Source organism: Lampris incognitus, chromosome 6, assembly GCF_029633865.1.
Source record: "Lampris incognitus isolate fLamInc1 chromosome 6, fLamInc1.hap2, whole genome shotgun sequence".
In the NCBI taxonomy this organism is placed as follows: domain Eukaryota; kingdom Metazoa; phylum Chordata; class Actinopteri; order Lampriformes; family Lampridae; genus Lampris; species Lampris incognitus.
In genome coordinates this window covers 4,166,879-4,189,236 of record NC_079216.1, presented here as the reverse complement: position 1 = coordinate 4,189,236, position 22,358 = coordinate 4,166,879, and the positions used below count along the sequence as shown (strand labels likewise).

The 22,358-nt window shown below is 48.2% G+C and overlaps 1 protein-coding gene across 1 annotated transcript in view; it reads right to left on the bottom strand.

The window, feature by feature from the left end:
* Positions 1 to 279: 279 nt before the first annotated feature.
* The window catches only part of cat (catalase), a 24,095-nt gene continuing 2,016 nt past the window's right edge, over positions 280 to 22,358 (bottom strand). The window contains exons 2-13 of the mRNA XM_056281163.1: positions 20,389 to 20,560; positions 16,697 to 16,807; positions 13,279 to 13,409; positions 11,712 to 11,816; positions 10,283 to 10,408; positions 8,598 to 8,789; positions 6,528 to 6,680; positions 6,082 to 6,220; positions 5,029 to 5,159; positions 4,814 to 4,921; positions 3,691 to 3,774; positions 280 to 1,773 (exon numbers count right to left, since the gene is read on the bottom strand). Of these exons, the coding sequence (XP_056137138.1) occupies positions 1,708 to 1,773; positions 3,691 to 3,774; positions 4,814 to 4,921; positions 5,029 to 5,159; positions 6,082 to 6,220; positions 6,528 to 6,680; positions 8,598 to 8,789; positions 10,283 to 10,408; positions 11,712 to 11,816; positions 13,279 to 13,409; positions 16,697 to 16,807; positions 20,389 to 20,560 (1,518 nt within the window). The 3' untranslated portion in view covers positions 280 to 1,707. The remainder of the gene's footprint in view (positions 1,774 to 3,690; positions 3,775 to 4,813; positions 4,922 to 5,028; positions 5,160 to 6,081; positions 6,221 to 6,527; positions 6,681 to 8,597; positions 8,790 to 10,282; positions 10,409 to 11,711; positions 11,817 to 13,278; positions 13,410 to 16,696; positions 16,808 to 20,388; positions 20,561 to 22,358) is intronic.

Below are 22,358 nucleotides of genomic sequence, written 5' to 3'. Positions count from 1 at the left end.
AGAGCCACCGGTAAACTGTCACCTCACACTGCGTTCAGTCTCTGTCGCCCATCTTCTGGCCGAGCCGAGCGTCACCGCAACAAGCCTGCAGGTTAACGGACTTGTAATGAAGGGGTCCTGGCTCACACTGTAGTTGTGACTGGTTGGGAGCATGTGACCACTGTGGGGCATCGGCAAGAATGCAAGGAAGTTATCTTCCAGGGTGTTCACTGATAACAGCTGGTGGCTGTGTGAGTTCGTGAGTCAGAATGGGAAGAGCTGCATAGCCTGCACCTCTCAGATAAGATTCACCACCAGCTCGGTGGAGCAAAAGTTCCTTTTAATTACAGACGAAGCCAGTGTACAAACTTAGGGCAGAGTTTCTGATTACAGCTGATGCGAAGAAGCAGCAATTGGAAAACAGTTAAGACAAAGAATTAAAATGTCTCACAAGCTTTGAGCACAAAATAAAAAATGTCTCAGGCACTAAGTACAGCTGCGCTTCAGAGGACGGACGTTAGAAATCTTCATGTTAAACACCGACGAAATATCCTGCTTTCCTGATTAATGGGAATCTCTGGTAAGAGGAACGACTAATTACAATAATCATATCAGTTGAAGTCATTTGTACTGTGTTTAAGAATTTACATAAAACAAAAATGTACAACTTATTCAGGTAGTTCGGGAAGAGGAATTAAATAAAAATACTGATGATCAAAACGGTAACTAGAGCTGCTAAGAAGTTGTTTTCTACCGTGTGGTTTTGAAATGTCTAAATTCACGTTACTGGACTTGAATAGAAAATACCCCCCCCCTTCCAATTGTATCCGGCCAATTACCCCACTCTTCCGAGTCGTCCCGGTCTCTGCTCCACCCCCTCTGCTGATCTGGGGAGGGCTGCAGACCACCACATGCCTCCTCCCATACATGTGGAGTCACCAGCCGCTTCTTTTCACCTGACAGTGAGGAGTTTCACCAGGGGGACTTGGCACGTGGGAGGATCACGCTATTCACCCCAGGCGCCCCGACTGACCAGAGGAGGCGCTGGTGCAGCGACCAGGACACAGACCCACATCCGGTTTCCCACCCGCCAACACGGCCAATTGTGTCTGTTGGGATGCTCGACCGAGCCGGAGGCAACACGGGGACTCGAACCGACGATCCCCGTGTTGGTAGGCAAGGGAATAAGACCGCTACGCTACCCGGACGCCCCCTAGAATATAGAAAATACATCTTAATGTGACCTTTTAAATTGAGTGGACTGAGCAAGCTCACACACACACACACACACACACACACACACACACACACACACACACACACACACACACACACACACACACACTCTCAACATGGAAAAGTTGTCATGGGTTTAGACACAGTTCACATTCATTTAGTTAATGTCCTCTGTTTAAATGGAGGTCACACCGCTGGTCTAAAGTCATCCATTCTACATTGCTGTTAACAAACGATTACATGTGCTGTTGAAGGACAGAAGGTTTACAGACTTTAAAATGCAGATTCATCATTTTAACTGAAGCATTCTGGGAGGGAAAATCCTCTAGCAGCCTTGCCGTTACCCTCCTTGACAGACCTGAAATGCGCATGTAATCACTAAATATTTCCATTTTCTTTTGTTTGGAATTTAAGGAGTATGCGCTTGTTTTTGTTGCTGGATTGAGTGCAAAAGCAGGCACACGGTACGCTCCCCGGTGGAGATTCACGGCATCACATCTTGGAGGGGGCGGCAACAGCAGAGGCACCTGCACGGTGGTAAACATGCACAGCTGGCTTCTAAAGAGGAACATGGAGAGGAAAATGTCTGTGAGTGTTCTCATTCATCCAGGCCATGGTTATCCAAAGGAGGTGAATCAAGTGCAACTGGACTAGCCTGGTCTAGTCAGAAAGGCCCGAACTGAGGAAGCCTCTTGGATGAGAGGCGAAACGTCTTCACGGGTAAATACCAAGTCCAGTTGCACTTGATTCTCCTCCTTTGGATAATTGAGAGGAAAAGGAAATGAGTAAAAACAGATGTAGTCAGACGTGTCTGGCCACCCTTACAAAAAAACGGTATGAAAGATATTTAAGTCTGCTGAGGCCCCGGATTTACTACAAGACACCTTGGCTTTTACTTAAGTTGTGCCTCCTTTATTCATGTTTTCCAATTTACTTCCCTCTGTCTGTGTAGCCCACATATGTTTACACTCCAGGGTCTGTTTTACAAGAACTCTTTACTGTTTTTCCACTTTCCAAATGTTATATAATTTCCATAAAAAATAAATAAATAAAGCACGCGATGAAACTGTCTCTCTGGCTCCCTCTAGTGGAAAGAACGTCGAATGTGTAATTTTTATTTTATTTTTTGGACCTATGTCTGAGTTCGCTGACCAGATTTACAGAGAATACAGTTGAATTGTTGCTTCGTGTACTTAGTCAGTAAAATATGTCTCTAACGACCACCATAAGTGACCAGCAGGGGTTCCAACAAGGTCGGCAGATGTTCCCCTGAGCGGCGGCGCCCTGCGAGTGACACAACTAACACCTAATGTGATTGCACACATTTCACAAGATGGATAATAGACAGGTTCAGCCTACCTAAGGCTTTTTAGATTCTTTAAGAGTTTTTTTCCTCAACGGTGTCTCCTCCATATGAGAAAGCTATGAAGGTCAGGAGGGGCAAGATGGATTACATGTGTGTAAACCAGAGGGAGGACAGTGGAACGGTGAGGATGCAAGGAGTAGGGGTGACGAAGGTGTATGAGTTTAAATACTTGGGGTCAACTGTCCGAAGTAACGGGGAGTACAGAAGAGAGGTGAAGAAGAGAGTGCAGGCTGGGTGGAGTGGGTGGAGAAGAGTGTCAGGAGTGATGCGTGACAGATTTACAAGATGGTAGTGAGACCAGCTATGTTATATGGTTTGGAGACAGTGGCACTGATGAAAAGACAGGAGGAGGAGCTGGAGGTGGCAGAGATGAAGATGATAAGATTTTCACTGGGAGTGATGAAGAAGGACAGGATTAGGAACGAGTATATTAGAGGGACCGCTCAGGTTGGACGGTTTGGAGACAAAGCAAGAGAGGCAAGATGGAGATGGTGTGGACATGTGTGGAGGAGAGATGCTGGGTATACTGGGAGAAGGATGCTGAATATGGAGCTGCCAGGGAAGAGGAGAAGAGGAAGGCCAAAGAGGAGGTTTATGGATGTGGTGAGAGAGGACATGCACGTAGCTGGTGTGACAGAGGAAGATGCAGAGGACAGGAAGAGATGGAAACAGATGATCCGCTGTGGCGCCCCCTAACGGCAGCAGCCAAAACTAGTAGTAGTAGTAGTAGTAGTAGTAGTAGTATCTCCTCCATATTAGAAAGCTCACTCGTGCAACAAGATGAGTATGCAAGGACTCAGGGTACGTTGGACTCTAAAGGGAAGGGCGCCCTCTACTGGTTTGTTTACCATAATAAAGATTCTGGGCTGGAACAAGTTTTGAAAGCCAGAAATCTCAGCATCTGGCAAATGTATTGTTTTGCAGTGAGAGCAACAGCTCTGTTCAACCCTCCCTGATACGTGATGGTCAATTTCACTACGACAAAGTGAACTTATTTTAACAATTAAGATCAACACAGTTAAATGGGAGCAAAACAAAAACAAAAAAATTGTCTTTACGGTGAAAACTGACTCAGGTAGATGGATGTGAGAAAACAGAACTGGGTTTACCTTCGGGGCCTCGGCGTTGTACTTATTGAGCAGTGTCTGAACCCGCTTTCCGTAGTCTGGACTGACATTCATAAGGTTCTGGACCTATAAAGGAGACAACAGCACTGGATCAACTCTCCATTCTACTACCAACCTCCTTCCCAACTCCATGGACTCCTCCATCTGTGCAAGTCAGAGTCCCGTACCTGTACGAACGTTCATTTCGCAATCTCTTGAATTTCTTCTTTATTACCAAGTTATTACCAGAAGCTAGTCATTGAATGTGTATCTATTTAGGAGAGTACTGGCAAAGAGGAGGTTTATGGAGGTGGTGAGGGAGGACATGCAGGTGGCTGGTGTGACAGAGGAAGATGCAGAGGACAGGAAGAGGTGGAAACGGATGATCCGCTGTGGCGCCCCCTAACGGGAGCAGCCGAAAGTAGTAGTAGTAGTAGTAGGAGGAGGAGGAGGAGGAGGAGAGTATTAGCAAGACAGCACAAACGGGATTTCTTTGTGGTGCATTTAGAATAAAAATAATAACCAGATCGACAAGTAACGGACTAGCACAGGACCAGCCAATCGTACCAGATTTGTCAAAGATTTGACAAATCGTTCAGAAGGACATGGAAGGAGACGGTGACTGTTGAGCATGTATGGAGCACACTTAAATATTACAAAAATAAAAGTAAATTATTCAATCATTCATCTTCAGCCGCTTCTCCGGGGTCGGGTCTCCTCCCAGTTGGCCTTGCCCGGAAAACCTCCAAAGGAAGGCGCCCAGGAGGCATCCTGACCAGATGCCCGAACCACCTCAGCTGGCTCCTTTTGATGCGAAGGAGCAGCGGCTCTACTCCGAGCTCCCTCGGGATGTCCGAGCTCCTCACCCTATCTCTAAGGCTGAGCCCAGACACCCTACGGAGGAAACTCATTTCAGCCGCTTGTATCCACCACCTCACCCTTTCGGTCACTACCCAAAGCTCATGACCACAGGTGAGGGCTGGAACCAAGACTGACTGGTATCAGAACGGAGGAGGACGTGGAAGGAGACAGTGCCCCTGACTGGTGAGCGTGGAGCACACTTCAATATTACAGAAATAAAAGTAAATTACATTAAAACAATGGCAGCAAGGTGATGGAGACCTACCATGCGTTCTTGGATAAAATGCTGGGCTCCTTTCAGGGCGCCGGCCAGATTCTGACAGAGTCTCTGCCGCTCCTCCTCGTTCAGCACCTCGCGGTAGAAGGTGCTCACCTGGGACACACAAGAATGACCTCACCTCACGTGTCTGATAGAACTCCCGTCTATTCGGCTGTAACATGAACACGCGTGGTCACGACACACCAATCACACGCCTGTACCTGTGTGACGTTGTCGTCATCGGCGCTGTTGTAGCGCCACACGTCTGGAGACACCTTGAACTTGGACTCCATGAAGCGAGGCTGGGTGTCTGCGGCGCTGAAGCTGTTGGGGTAGTAGTTGGGCGCGCCACCTAAAGGTCAGCGAGAGAGCGATAGACGTTCGCAAAACACTCAAAATGACAAATAACCTTCCAGCGAAACGAGTCAGACAGCAAACGAAGCAGCGTGTCACAAGTTTGAGAGCTGCGTTTTTCCTAAAGAGCGTCGATATTCCCCTGAAACGTTCTGATGTGGTTTCTGGGGCGTGAACACGAAGCTGGATACTGTAATACACTTCCCAGACTTGGTGCATTGCCGAACCTCCGCCATCATGTTGCATCGTGACTCACAATAAGGAAGGCCAACGGCGCCCTCTAGGGGTGAAAGATGGCAACAGTTATCAATAGCCTTTATAAAGTAATTAACAGGACTTGTTTTTATGTCTTCTCTTTTGTGTTCTCTTTTTATGTTTTATGTTTTCATGTCTGTGATCAGGTGATGGGGATGGGGGAGGGAAACGGGGGGGGGGGTGTTTGCCGTGTTTTTATATATTTGTTATTCACTGTATAATGTTCTGATTTGCAGACTGAAAACCAATCAAAAAGGGGGCCTTGTTTTTACTCCACCTGTGTCCTGACGTGCATAAAGGATGTAAAGGGGTGTAGCTGTAGGGGCAGACTGTTCCTCGGCCTACCAACGGTATAGCCAAAAGATTCGATACGCGATCTGAAAGGACTAGGGTCCGATGAGAAAGGCTCTAAGTGCGGCAGGTGTATCGGTGCTGCGGCTACAGGAGCCTCGACCTCATCCTGAACCGGTTTTAGTGGGCTGTGGCTACAGACAGCCCAGCTCTGACACGTCGTACCATGAGGACACATGCTACAATAATAACAGTAATAATGTTTAATTTGATTATCGGGCTGTCGGCCTGAGGAACCGTCCAACACATCACGGTGGCCTGACTCCACGAACATGCATACACACTCCAACAGGAGCTGCGGTGTGTGGACTGACCCTGGTTGTCGAACATGCACATGGGGCCGTCTCGCTGGTAGTTGGCCACGCGGGCCTTGTAGGGGCAGTTGACGGGGAGCTGGAGGTAGTTGGCCCCCAGCCGGTGTCGGTGCGTGTCGGGGTAAGAGAACAGACGACCCTGCAAGGAGACGGACATGAAACGGTGACGAGACTGAAGTCGTCTCTGGGGACAGAAGACGGCACATTTGACCATCAAAGAGTAAAATCTTGGGAATTTTATTCTGCAGGGGTTTTTTTTTGGGGGGGGCGGCGGGGGGTTCCCCTTCTTCTCCTCCCCTGTTGCATCCAACCAATTACCCCACTCTTCCGAGCCGTCCCGGTCTCTGCTCCACCCCACCTGTTGTTTCCGTTGGCGGCCCCCCTCCTGAAAACACCTCCCCACGTGTGTGTGTTAGTTGTGTGTCGGCTTAGGATGTGGACTCTACCTGAAGCATCTTGTCGGGGCTGGGCTCGACGCCCGGCGGCATGTTACTGGGGTCAAAGGCCAGCTGCTCCACCTCAGCAAAGTAGTTGATGGGGTTTCTGTTGAGCACCATCTTCCCCACGGGGATCAGCGGGTACTCTTTGTGGGACCACACCTAAAAAAACAAGCACAAAGTAATACAGGCGACACGTTAGTGACTGGACCCTTGTCTCCAGCTTTGCGTCCCGTGTTGAAAAGATCCAGGGCGATGATTTGTATTTGAGTCAGACACGTTTACTGTCAAACAGTAATGGAGGAGTTGTTTCTTCATCTTCAGAAGGATCATTTGATTTGTTGTAAGTGTGCTGGGGCGGCACGGTGGCGCAGTGGTTAGCTCTGTCGCCTCACAGCAAGAAGGTTCTGGGTTCGAGCCCCGGGGTAGTCCAACCTTGGGGGTGGTCCCGGGTCGTCCTCTGTGTGGAGTTTGCATGTTCTCCCCGTGTCTATGTGGATTTCCTCCGGGGGCTCCGGTTTCCTCCACAGTCCAAAGACATGTAGGTCAGGTGACTCAAAGACCTGTAGGTCAGGTGGATCGGCCGTACTACATTGTCCCTAGGTGTGAATGTGTGTGTGTGGGCGCTGTGATGGTCCGGCGGCCTGTCCCGGGTGTCTCCCCTCCTGCTGCCCGGTGACTGCTGGGATAGGCTCCAGCACCCCTGAGAGCAGGATAAGCCGATCGGATGATGGATGGATGGATGGATGGATAACTGTGTTAGCGCGCCCTCTCTGAACACAAACACAATTCTAGGCAGGTTGAGTTCACAGCACTTGTTACTGAGAGCTAGCTAGCTGGCTAACTAGTATGTTGCTAGGCAACTACTCAAACAGGCCAACTGACAGGCTGATGAGGACAATTCATTGACTGTCCAGTGGAATCGGAGTAGGACATGACGAGGTGATCGGTGTTCTGAAACGGTGTCATTCTGCTGACAACCAGCAGGAGAGTTTATCAGGGGGGCTTTAGTCACATTTTCAGCACAGCTCTCATGTTTTCATTGGACTGGCTGGACTGGACCTGGAAGCCAATTGTTTTTTCTGTCTTTTAAACATTATTTTCTGCTTTATTTGAACAATGACAGGAGAGAGAGACAGGAAAGGCAGGAGAGAGAGACAGGAACGGCAGGGATGAGATGCAGCGAAGGGCCCGGGCCGGATTCGAACCCAGGCCGCTGTGGTGAGGACTCAGCCTTGTGTGGTAGCGCTCTGCCAGGTGAGCCACCGGAGGAGCGCTCATCCCGTAAGCCAGATTTTTGGTGAAATTTTGAAAAGTCATAAAAAATGTAAACGAGATGTAAATCCGATAGTCACCAAATATGTAACCTCTCCGTGTGCAGGAACAGGACTGTCGTTAAAACAGTCGGGCGGAGAACAAAGCCCAGAGTCATTTTGTGTGTGCGCTGTCGGTGAAATTCGAACCTTTCCCGTCCCGGTTCACGTTCTCTCTTTATAAACACACAAAACCCTTCACAGTGTGGAGTTATTCTGCAGTGTTGTGTTTCCATTCCGTTCAGCTTCTCTTTTATCGCCTCCAGACCGCATCTCCTAGATCAGGGCTGGGCCACATGGCGATGGTGTTTCACCTGACCTACATGTCTTTGGGCTGTGGGAGGAGAGCGGAGGCCCCGGAGGAAACCCACACAGACACGGGGAAAACACGCAAACCGCACACACAGAGGACGACCCGGGACGACCCCCAAGGGTGGACTACCCCGGGGTTCGAACCCAGGGCCTTCTTGCTGTGAGGCGACCCCGCTGACCACTGCACCGCCTCCTGAAAACTGCCAATGATGTCAGCAAGCCTCGCTTAGAACACAACCGCGGTCCCAGAGGGCAGCTTTCCTTAACGCGCTGCAGCGCTATGACAGCCAGTAACGAGACGGCGCCAATCAAGCTTAACCGAGACGAGGACAAAGAGCAACCAACAAAAAACAGACAAACCAAAACAAGCTAGTGGTAAATCCTCCATGCTGCCGGCAGATGGACACGGGCTCGTACTGCGACACATCTACTACCGTGGAGGAGAAGGGCTTACCTTGGTCAGATCGAAGGGGTTGAACTTGAACTCCTCTGCCTGGTCAAAGGTCATAACCTGGACGTAGAAGGTCCAGGAGGGGAAGTTGCCGTTGGCGATGGCGTTGAAGAGGTCTCCGATGGCATAGTCTGGGTTAGTGGACGCCAGTCGTTCTGCCTCCTCCACGGGCAGGTTCTTTATTCCTTGATCAGTCTAAAAAGACAGTGAAGTCACAAGTCATAGCTCCTTCAGGCCAACTGCCACTAACGACGTGTGTCAGAGTCGGGTCGGAACCGGCACACGGACATGTTATTCCATGTCGTTATGTCGACCCATTTGTCTGCTCCGAGTCTACGTTCCTGCCCGTGTGGTGGTCGGTGGAGTGTTAAAACGCACTTGTACATGTTATCTACCACACAATTCACCACAAAGACAACAGACGTAAAACAGAACATCTTGTTTCTTCTGAGTCAACATTTCAGTTTCCTGGGAAAAATGGCTGCCATGTTTTCCCCTTTTTCCTCTGCTGGGTGGAGTTCCTAGTAGCCTAGTCTATAACTTAACATGAAAACAGACGAGTCCCCGTCTCATCCCATGTGTTGTGTTTTGACGAGTTGGCCATCATGACTACTACTACTACTACTACTACTACCTACTACTACTTCCAGCTGCTCCCGTTAGGGGGCGCCACAGTGGATCATCCGTTTCCATCTCTTCCTGTCCTCTGCATCTTCCTCTGTCCCACCAGCCACCTGCATGTCCTCCCTCACCACATCCATAAACCTCCTCTTTGGCCTTCCTCTTCTCCTCTTCCCTGGCAGCTCCATATTCAGCATCCTTCTCCCAGTATACCCAGCATCTCTCCTCCACACATGTCCACACCATCTCCATCTTGTCTCTCTTGCTTTGTCTCCAAACCGTCCAACCTGAGCTGTCCCTCTAATATACTCCTTCCTAATCCTGTCATTCTTCATCACTCCCAATGAAAATCTTATCATCTTCAACTCTGCCACCTCCAGCTCCACCTCCTGTCTTGCTGGTGCCCTTCTGTCAAAAATCACTCCTGACACTCTTCTCCACCCACTCCACCCTGCCTGCACTCTCTTCCTCACCTCTCTTCTGCACTCCCCGTTGCTTTGAACAGTTGACCCCAAGTATTAAAACTCATCCTCCTTCGTCACCTCCACTCCTTGCATCCTCACCATTCCACTGTCCTCCCTCTCATTCACGCATAGGTATTCCATCTTGCTCCTACTGACTTTCATTCCTCTTCTCTCCTGTGCATACCTCCACCTGTCCAGGCTCTCCTCCACCTGCTCCCTACTCTCACTACAGATCACAACGTCATCTGCAAACATCATAGTCCACAGAGACTGAATTTGTCCATCAACCTGTCCATCACCCTTACAAACAAAGGGCTCAGAGCCGACCCTTGACGATATCATGACTGGTGATGACTAAATGGGACGGTGATCCTGGTGAATTATAACTTCATGTCCAGACAGTTACATTCTCATGCCAGTGGGCTTTCTGAACTGTGAGTCATTATGCAACACAATATGTGGAGGATCTGGGCTGCCCAATAAGGGAGCCCAATGACACCTCCTAGTGCCGACAGGTGACAACAGCAGTTATCGATGACGGGGAACGAGGGAAATCCACGGTGGTGCTGATTCGGTGCCTTCGTGACGAGTCTAGTCTGATACCTTGTAATGGAACTTGCAGTAGATGGGCTGGCCCTCGGCATTGATCAGCTTGAAGGTGTGGGAGCCGTAGCCGTTCATGTGGCGGAAGCCATCGGGAATACCGCGATCACTGAACAGGAAGGACACCTGGACAGAGACGGAGACACAGAATCACACCCCTTCTTCTCTGCCAAGGGCCACTGTCATGACCATTACCGTTGTCATGACCTCATTTTCTCGATTGCTCACCGTGACCCTTAGGCCACACAAGACAAGAGGACAAGTTAGAGGAGTAAAAGTAACGCAAGTAAAAGAAATATCTGCTTTGACAGCAAAACAGTTGTCTGTGATTTGTAGTGGTGTGAACACAGGACACAGACGAAAAAGGCGATGTTTGCTTGAAAGTAAATACGGGGCGTCCGGGTGGCGTAGCGGCCTACTCCGTTTCCTACCAACACGGGGATCGCCGGTTCAAGTCCCCGTGTTACCGCCGGCTTGGTCGGGCGTTCCTACAGACACAACTGGCTGTGTCTGCGGGTGGGAAGCTGGAAGTGGGTATGTGTCCTGGTCGCTGTACTAGCGCCTCCTCTGGTTGGTCAGGGTGCCAGTTCAGGGGGGGGGGGACTGGGGGGAATAGCGTGATTCTCCCACGTGATACGTCAATGCAAGCAATGACTCGGACTACTACTACTACTACTACTATTAATGGTAGTAGTAGTATACTATATTATTACTATAGTATATTATACTACTCCTACTAGTACTACTACTACTTCTATTAATGGTAGTAGTAGTAGTAGTATACTATATTATTACTATAGTATATTATACTACTACTAGTAGTAGTACTACTACTACTTCTATTAATGGTAGTAGTAGTATACTATATTATTACTATAGTATATTATACTACTCCTACTAGTACTACTACTTCTATTCATGGTAGTAGTAGTAGTATACTATATTATTACTATAGTATATTATACTACTCCTACTAGTACTACTATTTCTATTAATGGTAGTAGTAGTAGTAGTATACTATATTATTACTATAGTATATTATACTACTACTACTAGTAGTACTACTACTACTTCTATTAATGATAGTATGCTATATTATTACTATTGTATGTTATACTACTACTACCAGTACTACTACTCCTTCTATTAATGGTAGTAGTAGTAGTAGTAGTAGTAGTATAATTACCTGACCAAAAAATGATAAGTTTAAAGCAATAGGAGAGCAACAAAAAAAAGGTGCAATAATAAAACCTGGTTAAAACACATGTACACAATGAGACGATGAAAAGCAATCAAAACGTACTAAAGACTAATACAACCCCGGCACCGATCATCCGAGCAGGCCAGGCTCTCCGGGTGTCCCCTTCACTCCAGTGCATGCTGACTGGCTCCGTCACACTGGTCAAACTAAATTAAAGAGTGCGTCTACCTGATGCAGACTCTCGGGCCTCAGGCTCCAGAAGTCCCACACCATGTCGGGGTCCTTCATGTGGGTCTGGGGGTTTCGCTTCTGGGAGTGGATGAAGGAGGGGAACTGGAGGGGGAGAGGTCAAAGGCTTTGTAAAACCCAGTCAGTCCAGTCACTAATACAGAACATTTCCAGGGGGATTATCAGAGATGTTGCTGAGGGGTTTGGATCTGGGTCCATCTCCGACTTTGTTATCTCGCCTTTAGTTTGAAGTGAAAAGTAAATGTTGTTGCTTCCAGCTTCTGGACACCACTTCCAGAAACGTGACCTTACGTTAGATGGTGTATCGGAGGAAGAAGGAGATGGGCTAAACTACAACCCCCTTTTCTAATGCTTGATTTTCTACAGCGGTGGCTGTTGTGCTGCAGCTCACCAGATACCAGAGAAACACCACCCATGTTTTCCTCCAAATGCTGAGGGGGTTCTAGCTAACGTTCAAAACGTTAAATCAAATGTAAATCATGTACATTTCCTTTACCTGCTTTTAAGATTCTGTGCACGGGGACGAGATTAAAAACAGAGGGGAAAAGCAATGGTGAGAAATACTTATAGTGCAGAAACGATTAAAAGAAAAGTTTCATTTTTCATGAAAATGTCAAATTTTCATCATACCATTATAATTCATCATCTTCCAGTGGAATTGTATTGGGATGACATTTGCATATTTTCATATCACGACACAGTTTGTGTCTAAATATGATAGAATTCTCATAAAATGAGGTTTTGGTTTGATGTTATACTTTACCATACAGCTGAACCTCAGCTGGATTCTTAAAGACGATATTTCTACATATGTAGCAGATATCATGATATATAGATATGTCATGATATCTGCTACATATGTAGAAATACCGTCTTTAAGAATCCAAAGGCTCCACGATGACGAACACGAGTCTATAAGTTTCCGGGTTTTCCAGGATGTGAGAGAACCCTGTTGTCATATTCATCCTATCGCCCGGCACAAAAGCCAGTGAGCAAAACTTCCTTGCAGCATAAAGAATTTCTTTTCCCCTTTTTCCCCCCCAGTTGTACCCGGCCAATTACCCCGCTCTTCCGAGTCGCCCCGGTCGCTGCTCCGCCCCCTCTGCTGATCCGGGGAGGGCTGCAGACTACCACATGCCTCCTCCCATACACGTGGAGTCACCAGCCGCTTCTTTTCACCTGACAGTGAGGAGTTTCACCAGGGGGACGTAGCACGTGGGAGGATCACGCTGTTCCCCCCAGTCCCCCTCCCCACCGAACAGGCGGTCCGCCCAACCAGAGGAGGCGCTAGTGCAGCGACCAGGACATAACCACATCCGGCTTCCCACCCGCAGACACGGCCAACTGTATCTTTGGGGACGCCCGACCAAGCCGGAGGTAACACGGGGATTCGAACCGACGATCCCCGTGTTGGTAGGCAGCGGAACAGACCGCCACGCTACCCGGAACCAAGAGTGTTTGATTAAACACCATGGAGACGCCACCGAGTCTGATTTGCAGCTTCGAAGCTGTCATGAACCGCTCGACAGAAACCAGCAGCGCTCACCAGCAGGGCGTCCCGGATGAAGAAGATGGGGGTGTTGTTCCCCGTCAGGTCCCAGTTTCCCTCCTCGGTGTAGAACTTCACAGCGAAACCTCGCGGGTCACGCACCGTGTCAGCGGAGCCCGACTCGCCGGCTGAAACACACGACACATTCACCTGAAAAACTTTCAAACCACGCAGCAACACCCAAATGGCATGACGCTGACACGGATACCCCCCGTCACCGGGGCGGGGCCCTCAAGGGTTTTATCGATACTGCTTCTCTTAACGGTACTGCTTATCAGTAGCATATTTATTATGGGCCCTGGTGCAAGCAACCCTCGTAGACCCCCCATCCCCGCCCCCCGTCTCTCTCTCACTCGCTCACACAGACCACCACCACCCCCACCACCACCATAGGTGGGTTCAGTAAGTCATTTTAGTAATTTATTTGTATAGCACCTTTCACAGTCATACAATCACAAAGTGCTTCACAGCATAAAATATAACAAATAAAACAGAAACGTCAAAGTAACAGACACAGTTGACACAGATGAGTTATTGTAAAGGTCGGTACGTCAAAGACTGGCTCCACTTCAGAACCACGGAGAGCGGACGCACCACGGACAGGGTTGGGAAACCGAAACAGACGGTCTCTAAACCACATCAGTCGACAAGGCAATGAAACAAGTCCACAAGGCCACTAGGCTGTAATACAGCTAATAGCCTGGTCATTCGGCAGTAACAGGGGAGCCCACATCAGACCCAAAACCTGCTAGACTGCATGGTTTGGCACACATGCAGCACACACTGCAGCTTTCCTTGCTCTCCTTCCTCTTTTTCCATCCACGGTCATGTGTGTAACTCCTGCTAGCTAGCTTGGTTTTATGTTTCTAACGTTACTCAGGTAGGCTAGACAGGTAAATGATATTGCACGCGCTAAACAAGCTGTCATCACATGCTCAAAACAGACACGTAACATTGGACTAGGACGATGCATGCAGAAATATTGACGGGCCCCCCCTAGCGGCGGGCCCTGGTGCCACTGCACCGGCTGCACCACCTAGATTTACGCCAGTGGGTACTACACTGGTCCTCTCGAATGAAGATATGATGCACTTTGGCAAGGTGCTTTGAAAGATAGCTGGTGTTGCCACCCTTGCATGCAGAATGCTTATCACAACTGTGGCGACGGGCTGTTTCATTTGTCGAGCGTGTGTGTGTGTACTATGTGTAACTGCCCCAGCTGCAGGCAGGCAGAGTGAGTCGCGTTTAAACAGACGATCGTAAGTTCTGGGAGAGTAGGGAAAATATATAATATGCAAAGCGGATATCTGATGGAGTCGGTGAGATGAGATAAATGTGCAAGATCACTTTTATCTAGTGAGAAAAAATACGAAAAAAGTGACCGCTCAAGTGAAGTACCGATAGCAGGACCGTTCAGCTCGCACCTTATCAATACCTCGGTATTTCCAAAAATTAGCCCCGGGGCCATTCAGCCCCGAGTATCGGGGCCCAGCCCTACCCGTCACTGGTGGTTTTCCTACCCACACAAAACCCCTAACTGTCTCCTACATGTTCCATCAGATGGTCTCCTACATGTTCCATCAGATGGTCTCCTACATGTTCCATCAGATGGTCTCCTACATATGGTCTCCTACATGTTACATCAGATGGTCTCCTACATATGGTCTCCTACATGTTTCATCAGATGGTCTCCTAAATGTTCCATCAGATGGTCTCCTACATGTTCCATCAGATGGTCTCCTACATATGGTCTCCTACATGTTCCATCAGATGGTCTCCTACATGTTCCATCAGATGGTCTCCTACATATGGTCTCCTACATGTTCCATCAGACGGTCTCCTACATGTTCCATCGGATGGTCTCCTACATATGGTCTCCTACATGTTCCATCAGATGGTCTCCTACATGTTCCATCGGATGGTCTCCTACATATGGTCTCCTACATGTTCCATCAGACGGTCTCCTACATGTTCCATCAGATGGTCTCCTACATATGGTGTCCTACATGTTCCATCAGATGGTCTCCTACATATGGTCTCCTACATGTTTCATCAGATGGTCTCCTACATGTTCCATCAGATGGTCTCCTACATGTTACATCAGATGGTCTCCTACATATGGTCTCCTACATGTTCCATCAGATGGTCTCCTACATATGGTGTCCTACATGTTCCATCAGATGGTCTCCTACATATGGTCTCCTACATGTTTCATCAGATGGTCTCCTACATGTTCCATCAGATGGTCTCCTACATGTTACATCAGATGGTCTCCTACATATGGTCTCCTACATGTTACATCAGATGGTCTCCTACATATGGTCTCCTACATGTTTCATCAGATGGTCTCCTAAATGTTCCATCAGATGGTCTCCTACATGTTCCATCAGATGGTCTCCTACATATGGTCTCCTACATGTTCCATCAGATGGTCTCCTACATGTTCCATCGGATGGTCTCCTACATATGGTCTCCTACATGTTCCATCAGACGGTCTCCTACATGTTCCATCAGATGGTCTCCTACATATGGTCTCCTACATGTTCCATCGGATGGTGTCCTACATGTTCCATCAGATGGTCTCCTACATATGGTCTCCTACAAGTTCCATCAAATGGTCTCCTACATGTTCCATCAGATGGTCTCCTACATGTTCCATCGGATGGTCTCCTACATGTTCCATCGGATGGTCTCCTACATATGGTCTCCTACATGTTCCATCGGATGGTGTCCTACATGTTCCATCAGATGGTCTCCTACATGTTCCATCGGATGGTCTCCTACATATGGTCTCCTACATGTTCCATCGGATGGTGTCCTACATGTTCCATCGGATGGTGTCCTACATGTTCCATCAGATGGCTTCTAGAGTCTACACTTTCAGAGCAGTTCTTAGACTGGTCGTGTAAGTATGTTTGTGATCATGTTGCAGGTTTACATGAATAGGTGTGTTGCCACAAGATTAAAAAGTTATGCATTTCGGGAGTCTGGGTAGTGTAGCGGTCTAGTCCGTTGCCTAGTAACGAGAGGATCGCCAGTTCGAATCCCCATGTTACCTCTGGCTTCATCAGGCGTCCCTACGGACACAATTGGCCGTGTCTGCGGGTGGGAAGCTGGATGTGGGTATGTGTCCTGGTTGCTGCACTAGCGCCTCCTCTGGTCGCTCAGGGCATCTGTACTGGGGGGGAATAGCGTGATCCTCCCATGCGCTACGCCCCCCTGGCGAAACTCCTCACTGTCAGGCTGAGAGGGAAGGCTGCTTTCTAATCACATCCCACCTGCCTCCACTCACACCTCCACCTGCCTGACAGGGCTCCGTTTACATGGCAGCTGCGACAAGCCAGTCATCCCCCGAAACCGACTAAAATCTGGTCCTTAACGAGGACGCTGACACACACGGACAACATGGCCTCACCCACGGTGGAGAAGCGGACGGCGATCGGCGTCGTCTTGCCCACGTGTTCGAACAGCTTGGCCTTGCAGAAGCGAGTGATGTCATGAGTCACCTCGAAGTAGCCAAAGGCACCTGTGGAAAGGCACACGTCACATTGTAACCAACAGTAATGTCAGAGCCTGTGGCACAGGGATACACTGTAATTATGTTAGCCGTGAATATCGGGTGGCTAATGAACGTGCTGCCGGGAAACACAACCTCAGCAAACACACAACACTGTGTGTCCCAGAAACCAGTCGCAATCGTGTTTGTTGGCCATGTAGGTTTGCACCAACATGGAATGTGGCTCCGGATTCGTGGCTCTCGCAGTGCGCTTAACACAGAATAACAACACCACAACACAACACAGAATAACAACACCACAACACAGAATAACAACACCACAACACAGAATAACAACACTACAACACAGAATAACAACACCACAACACAGAATAACAACACCACAACACAGAATAACAACACAACATAGAATAACAACACCACACAACACAGAATAACAACACCACAACACAACACAGAATAACAACACCACAACACAGAATAACAACACTACAACACAGAATAACAACACCACAACACAGAATAACAACACCACAACACAGAATAACAACACCACAACACAGAATAACAACAACACAACACAGAATAACAACACCACAACACAGAATAACAACACAACATAGAATAACAACACCACAACACAACACAGAATAACAACACCACAACACAGAATAACAACACCACAACACAGAATAACAACACCACAACACAGAATAACAACACCACAACACAGAATAACAACACAACATAGAATAACAACACCACACAACACAGAATAACAACACCACAACACAACACAGAATAACAACACCACAACACAGAATAACAACACTACAACACAGAATAACAACAACAACACAGAATAACAACACCACAACACAGAATAACAACACCACAACACAGAATAACAACAACACAACACAGAATAACAACACCACAACACAGAATAACAACACAACATAGAATAACAACACCACAACACAACACAGAATAACAACACCACAACACAGAATAACAACACCACAACACAGAATAACAACACTACAACACAGAATAACAACACCACAACACAGAATAACAACACCACAACACAGAATAACAACACAACATAGAATAACAACACCACACAACACAGAATAACAACACCACAACACAAGACAGAATAACAACACAACATAGAATAACAACACCACAAGCAAGCAGGTTTATTTATGTAGCACATTTCCTACACAGGGCAAGTCAGTATGTTTTGCACAATAAAAACAGAAAAGGAACAACAATATAAAATATAATTAAAATAAAAACAAATGGGAACGGGTGTCCGGGTGGCATAGCAGTCTATTTCGTTGCCTACCAACACGGAGATCGGCGGTTCGAATCCCCGTGTTACCTCCGGCTTGGTCGGGCGTCCCTACACTCACAACTGGCCGTGTCTGCGGGTGGGAAGCCGGATGTGGGTATGTGTTCTGGTTGCTGCACTAGCGCCTCCTCTGGTCGGTCGGGGCGCCTGTTCAGGGGGGAGGGGGAACTGAGGGGGAATAGCGTGATCCTCCCACGTGCTACTTCCCCCTGGTGAAACTCCTCACTGTCAGGTGAAAAGAAGCATCTGGTGACTCCACATCTATGGGAGGAGGCATGTGGTAGTCTGCAGCCCTCCTCCCATAGATGCGGAGTCACCACATGCCTCCTCCCATAGATGTGGAGGAGGCATGTGGTAGTCTGCAGCCCTCCTGGATCAGCAGAGGGCTGCAGACTACCACATGCCTCCTCCACATCTATGGGAGGAGGCATGTGGTGACTCCACATCTATGGGAGGAGGGCTGCAGACTACCACATGCCTCCTGGATCAGCAGAGGGGGTGGAGCAGAGACCGGGACGGCTCGGAAGAGTGGGGTAATTGGCCAAGTACAATTGGAAGAAAGGGGGGGGGGTAGCTTTCGGATAGTTATTATTCTGGAATGAGACTTTGACGCAACATGAGTGCATGCAGGAGAGCTGCCGCACTGTTGACATTTCGGGTATTTTGGTGCGTGTCTTGCAACACAGTGTCAAGTTTCAAATTCACTGTTCATTTCCTCTAAAGACAGATTTCCTCATCATACCCTTCATATATCTTACAATTCCCTTATAACTGTGTTATCCTCTTTCAGTGTTGTCTTGTGTAAACACAGCATCCATTGCATGTTGTCCATGTTGGGAGAGAGAGATCCTCCTCTGGTGCTCTCCCTGAGGGTCTTCCTGTTGTTTCTCCTCTTAGAGTTTTTAGGGAGTTGTTCCTTATCTGATGCGAGGGTCTAAGGACAGGATGTTGTGTTGCTGTAAAGCCCCCAGAGGCAAGGTTGTAATTTGTGATAATTGGCTATATAAACAAAATGACGTTCAACACTGTTAACAGTTAGCCAGTGAACTGAAGAAGGGTGACTCATCACAGCATGAGCCTGCTATAGTTTCATGAGACTACTCATAGTTTCATGAGACTACTGTAGTTTCATGAGACTACTCATAGTTTCATGAGAATACTATAGTTTCACGAGACTACTCATAGTTTCATGAGAATACTATAGTTTCACGAGACTACTCATATTTTCGTGAGACTACTCATATTTTCACGAGACTACTCATATTTTCATGAGACTACTATAGTTTCGTGAGACTACTATAGTTTCGTGAGACTACTCATATTTTCATGAAACTACTATAGTTTCGTGAGACTACTATAGTTTCATGAGACTACTCATATTTTCATGAGACTACTATAGTTTCATGAGACTACAATAGTTTTGTGAGACTACTATAGTTTCATACCAGAGTTATTTGTACACTGACCACGATCACCAGAGTGAGACTGACTACTGTGGTGTAACAGAAGGCCGTGGAAAGTTTAACGGTAGTCTTGTTATGATGACAAGACGGAGTAACAAGAGACAGCCAGGTAAGAATTTCGGTGTCGGGCGTCCACGTAGCATACGGTCTAGTCCACTGCCTACCAACACGGGTATCGCCTTGAATCCCCGTGTTACCTCCGGCTTGGTCGGGCATCCCTACAGACACGATTGGCCGTGTCTGCAGATGGGAATCCGGCTGTGGGTATTTGTCCTTGTCGCTGCACTAGCGCCCCCTCTGGTCGGTCGGGGCACCTGTTCGGGGGGGGGGTGTGACCCTCCCACGTGCTACATCCCCCTGGTGAAACTCCTCACTGTCAGGTGAAAAGAAGCGGCTGGTGACTCCACATGTATGGGAGGAGGCATGTGGTAGCCTGCAGCCCTCCCCGGATCGGCAGAAGGGGTGGAGCAGAGACCGGGACGTCTCGGAAGAGTGGGGTAATTGGTCAAGTACAATTGGGGAGGAAAAAAAAAGGGGGGGGGGTCAAAAAAAATAAAAAATAATTTTGATGTCACCCACCCGGTTAACAACATGTCCTCACCCCGTCGTCCCTGTCTACTAACACAGTTCCGGTGTGAACACTGCTTCTACTGCACATGCTGTGTGCGTGTTGTGTAGCACAAAGCCAACGAGCAACTGACCGACTGACTGTACGTACGCACAAAAACCCATAAACAAACAAACGGGGACTATTAGCCGACACTTACCTGCTCCTTTAGCGTGGACCACCCGCTCTGGAATGCGCTCCCGGTCGAAGTGAGCCATCTCATCTGTGAAGACCACATCCTGGACCAGCAGAGGACCCCTGGGTCCCGCTGTCTGCTCATTCAACTTGTCCCCAATGGGGATCCCGGCCCCTGTGGTCAGTGTATCTGGCTTCTGTTGAGAGGAAGGGGTTTATCAGACTTTGTTTGGTCAAAACCAGTGCATGCTTGTTTTTTAAGGTAACTCTTGAGAACTATGTTCCACTACCTCAAAGCCCCTTGTTGTTAAAACTCGGTTACTATATGTTGAGATTCTTAACCGCTTTCTCGAATACTTATTTGGATTTAACTGTTAAGACTGTCCTAAATGGGATCTCTCCCTCTTTCTGTTCCGTCATGGTATTGAATTGGGTGTCGAGAATCCTGGAGTTCTTATCGATATCGGCATCGACTGCCAAATGACGGTGTGGTGACATCATCAGCAGGTTCATCCCCCAGGTTTCCTCAACCTCGCCACACAACCAGTCTGTACTCACTTCCGTCCAGCTGGTACTCCACTACCCCGGTTCCCTGTAACACGCGGTGGCCTAGTGCTTAGACCATGCGTTATGTAACATTGGGGTCCCAAGTCTGATCTCCCGTGAGACATGCAGCTTGCCTCGGCATTACATAACAGGTCAGTGTAACAAGAGATAAGAATCACATGTTATAATCTTGAAGTTCGCTAAAATATATTAAGTTATTGTTCTTTATCCCCCCCCCTTTTTCTCCCCAGTTGTATGCGGCCAGTTACCCCACTCTTCCGAGCCGTCCCGGTCGCTGCTCCACCCCCTCTGCTGAGCCGGGGAGGGCTGCAGACTACCACATGCCTCCTCCCATACGTGGAGTCGCCAGCCGCTTCTTTTCACCTGACAGTGAGGAGTTTCACCAGGGGGACGTAGCGCGTGGGAGGATCACGCTATTCCCTCCAGTTCCCCGGCCCCGAACAGGCGCCCCGACCAACCAGAGGCGGCGCTAGTGCAGCGACCACGACACATACCCACATCCGGCTTCCCACCCGCAGATATGGCCAGTTGTGTCTGTAGGGATGCCCAACCCAGCCGGAGGCAACACGGGGACTCGAACCGGGATCCCCATGTTGGTAGGCAAGTGAATAGACCGCTACGCTACCCGGACACCCCAAATTATTGTTCTTTATATATTGGGTTTCTCTTGTGCTCCCCATATTCAAAGCTGGCACCACTGACTTAGCGCCTCCCAGTGGTGACAGTTGTGGTCAAGTGCATTACGTAGTAGCATCTCTGCCCCTTCCTCACATGACGGTGACAGAGTTGGGCCGCAGCTCAGCTGACACTATACATCTACACTATACATCTACACTACACATCTACACTATACATCTACACTATACAACTACACTATACAACTACACTATACATCTACCTGTTCATTTTGTTTGTGCCAGAAACAAATGGGCCTGCAGCAGCTACCCTGAATTCAGAAGACCGGTGGGGTTTCTTCACAGTCTAGCCAGAACAAGGGGGTTACACGTCATTAAAACACAAATTTGAGCTCTTTGGAAATAGCAGCCCCAAGCATCAGTTTCAGTTGTGAATATATTCCAGTCAACTACAACACAAAAAGCACAATAAACTAACACACTGTAAATATAGTCACTGAAATGCAACGCCCCAACCAGTAACCTTATTTTAGGTTGTTTTACAACAAAAATCTAGAAGGAAGAGACCCGGACAAGAGTACAACTAAGACTGGGCATAAGACTAAAACTAGATAGTGTAAATGTACCTGCACAGACAGAACGTGTTTTATGACTTATTTTGTTTATCACGGCACTTGTGTCTTCTGGCACTCAGGTTACACAACAGTGAGTTGACAGGGACGAAGTTCAATCAGAAAATCTACAGCCCGCCCATTGACCTACTTACTACTACCACCACCACTACTACCACCAC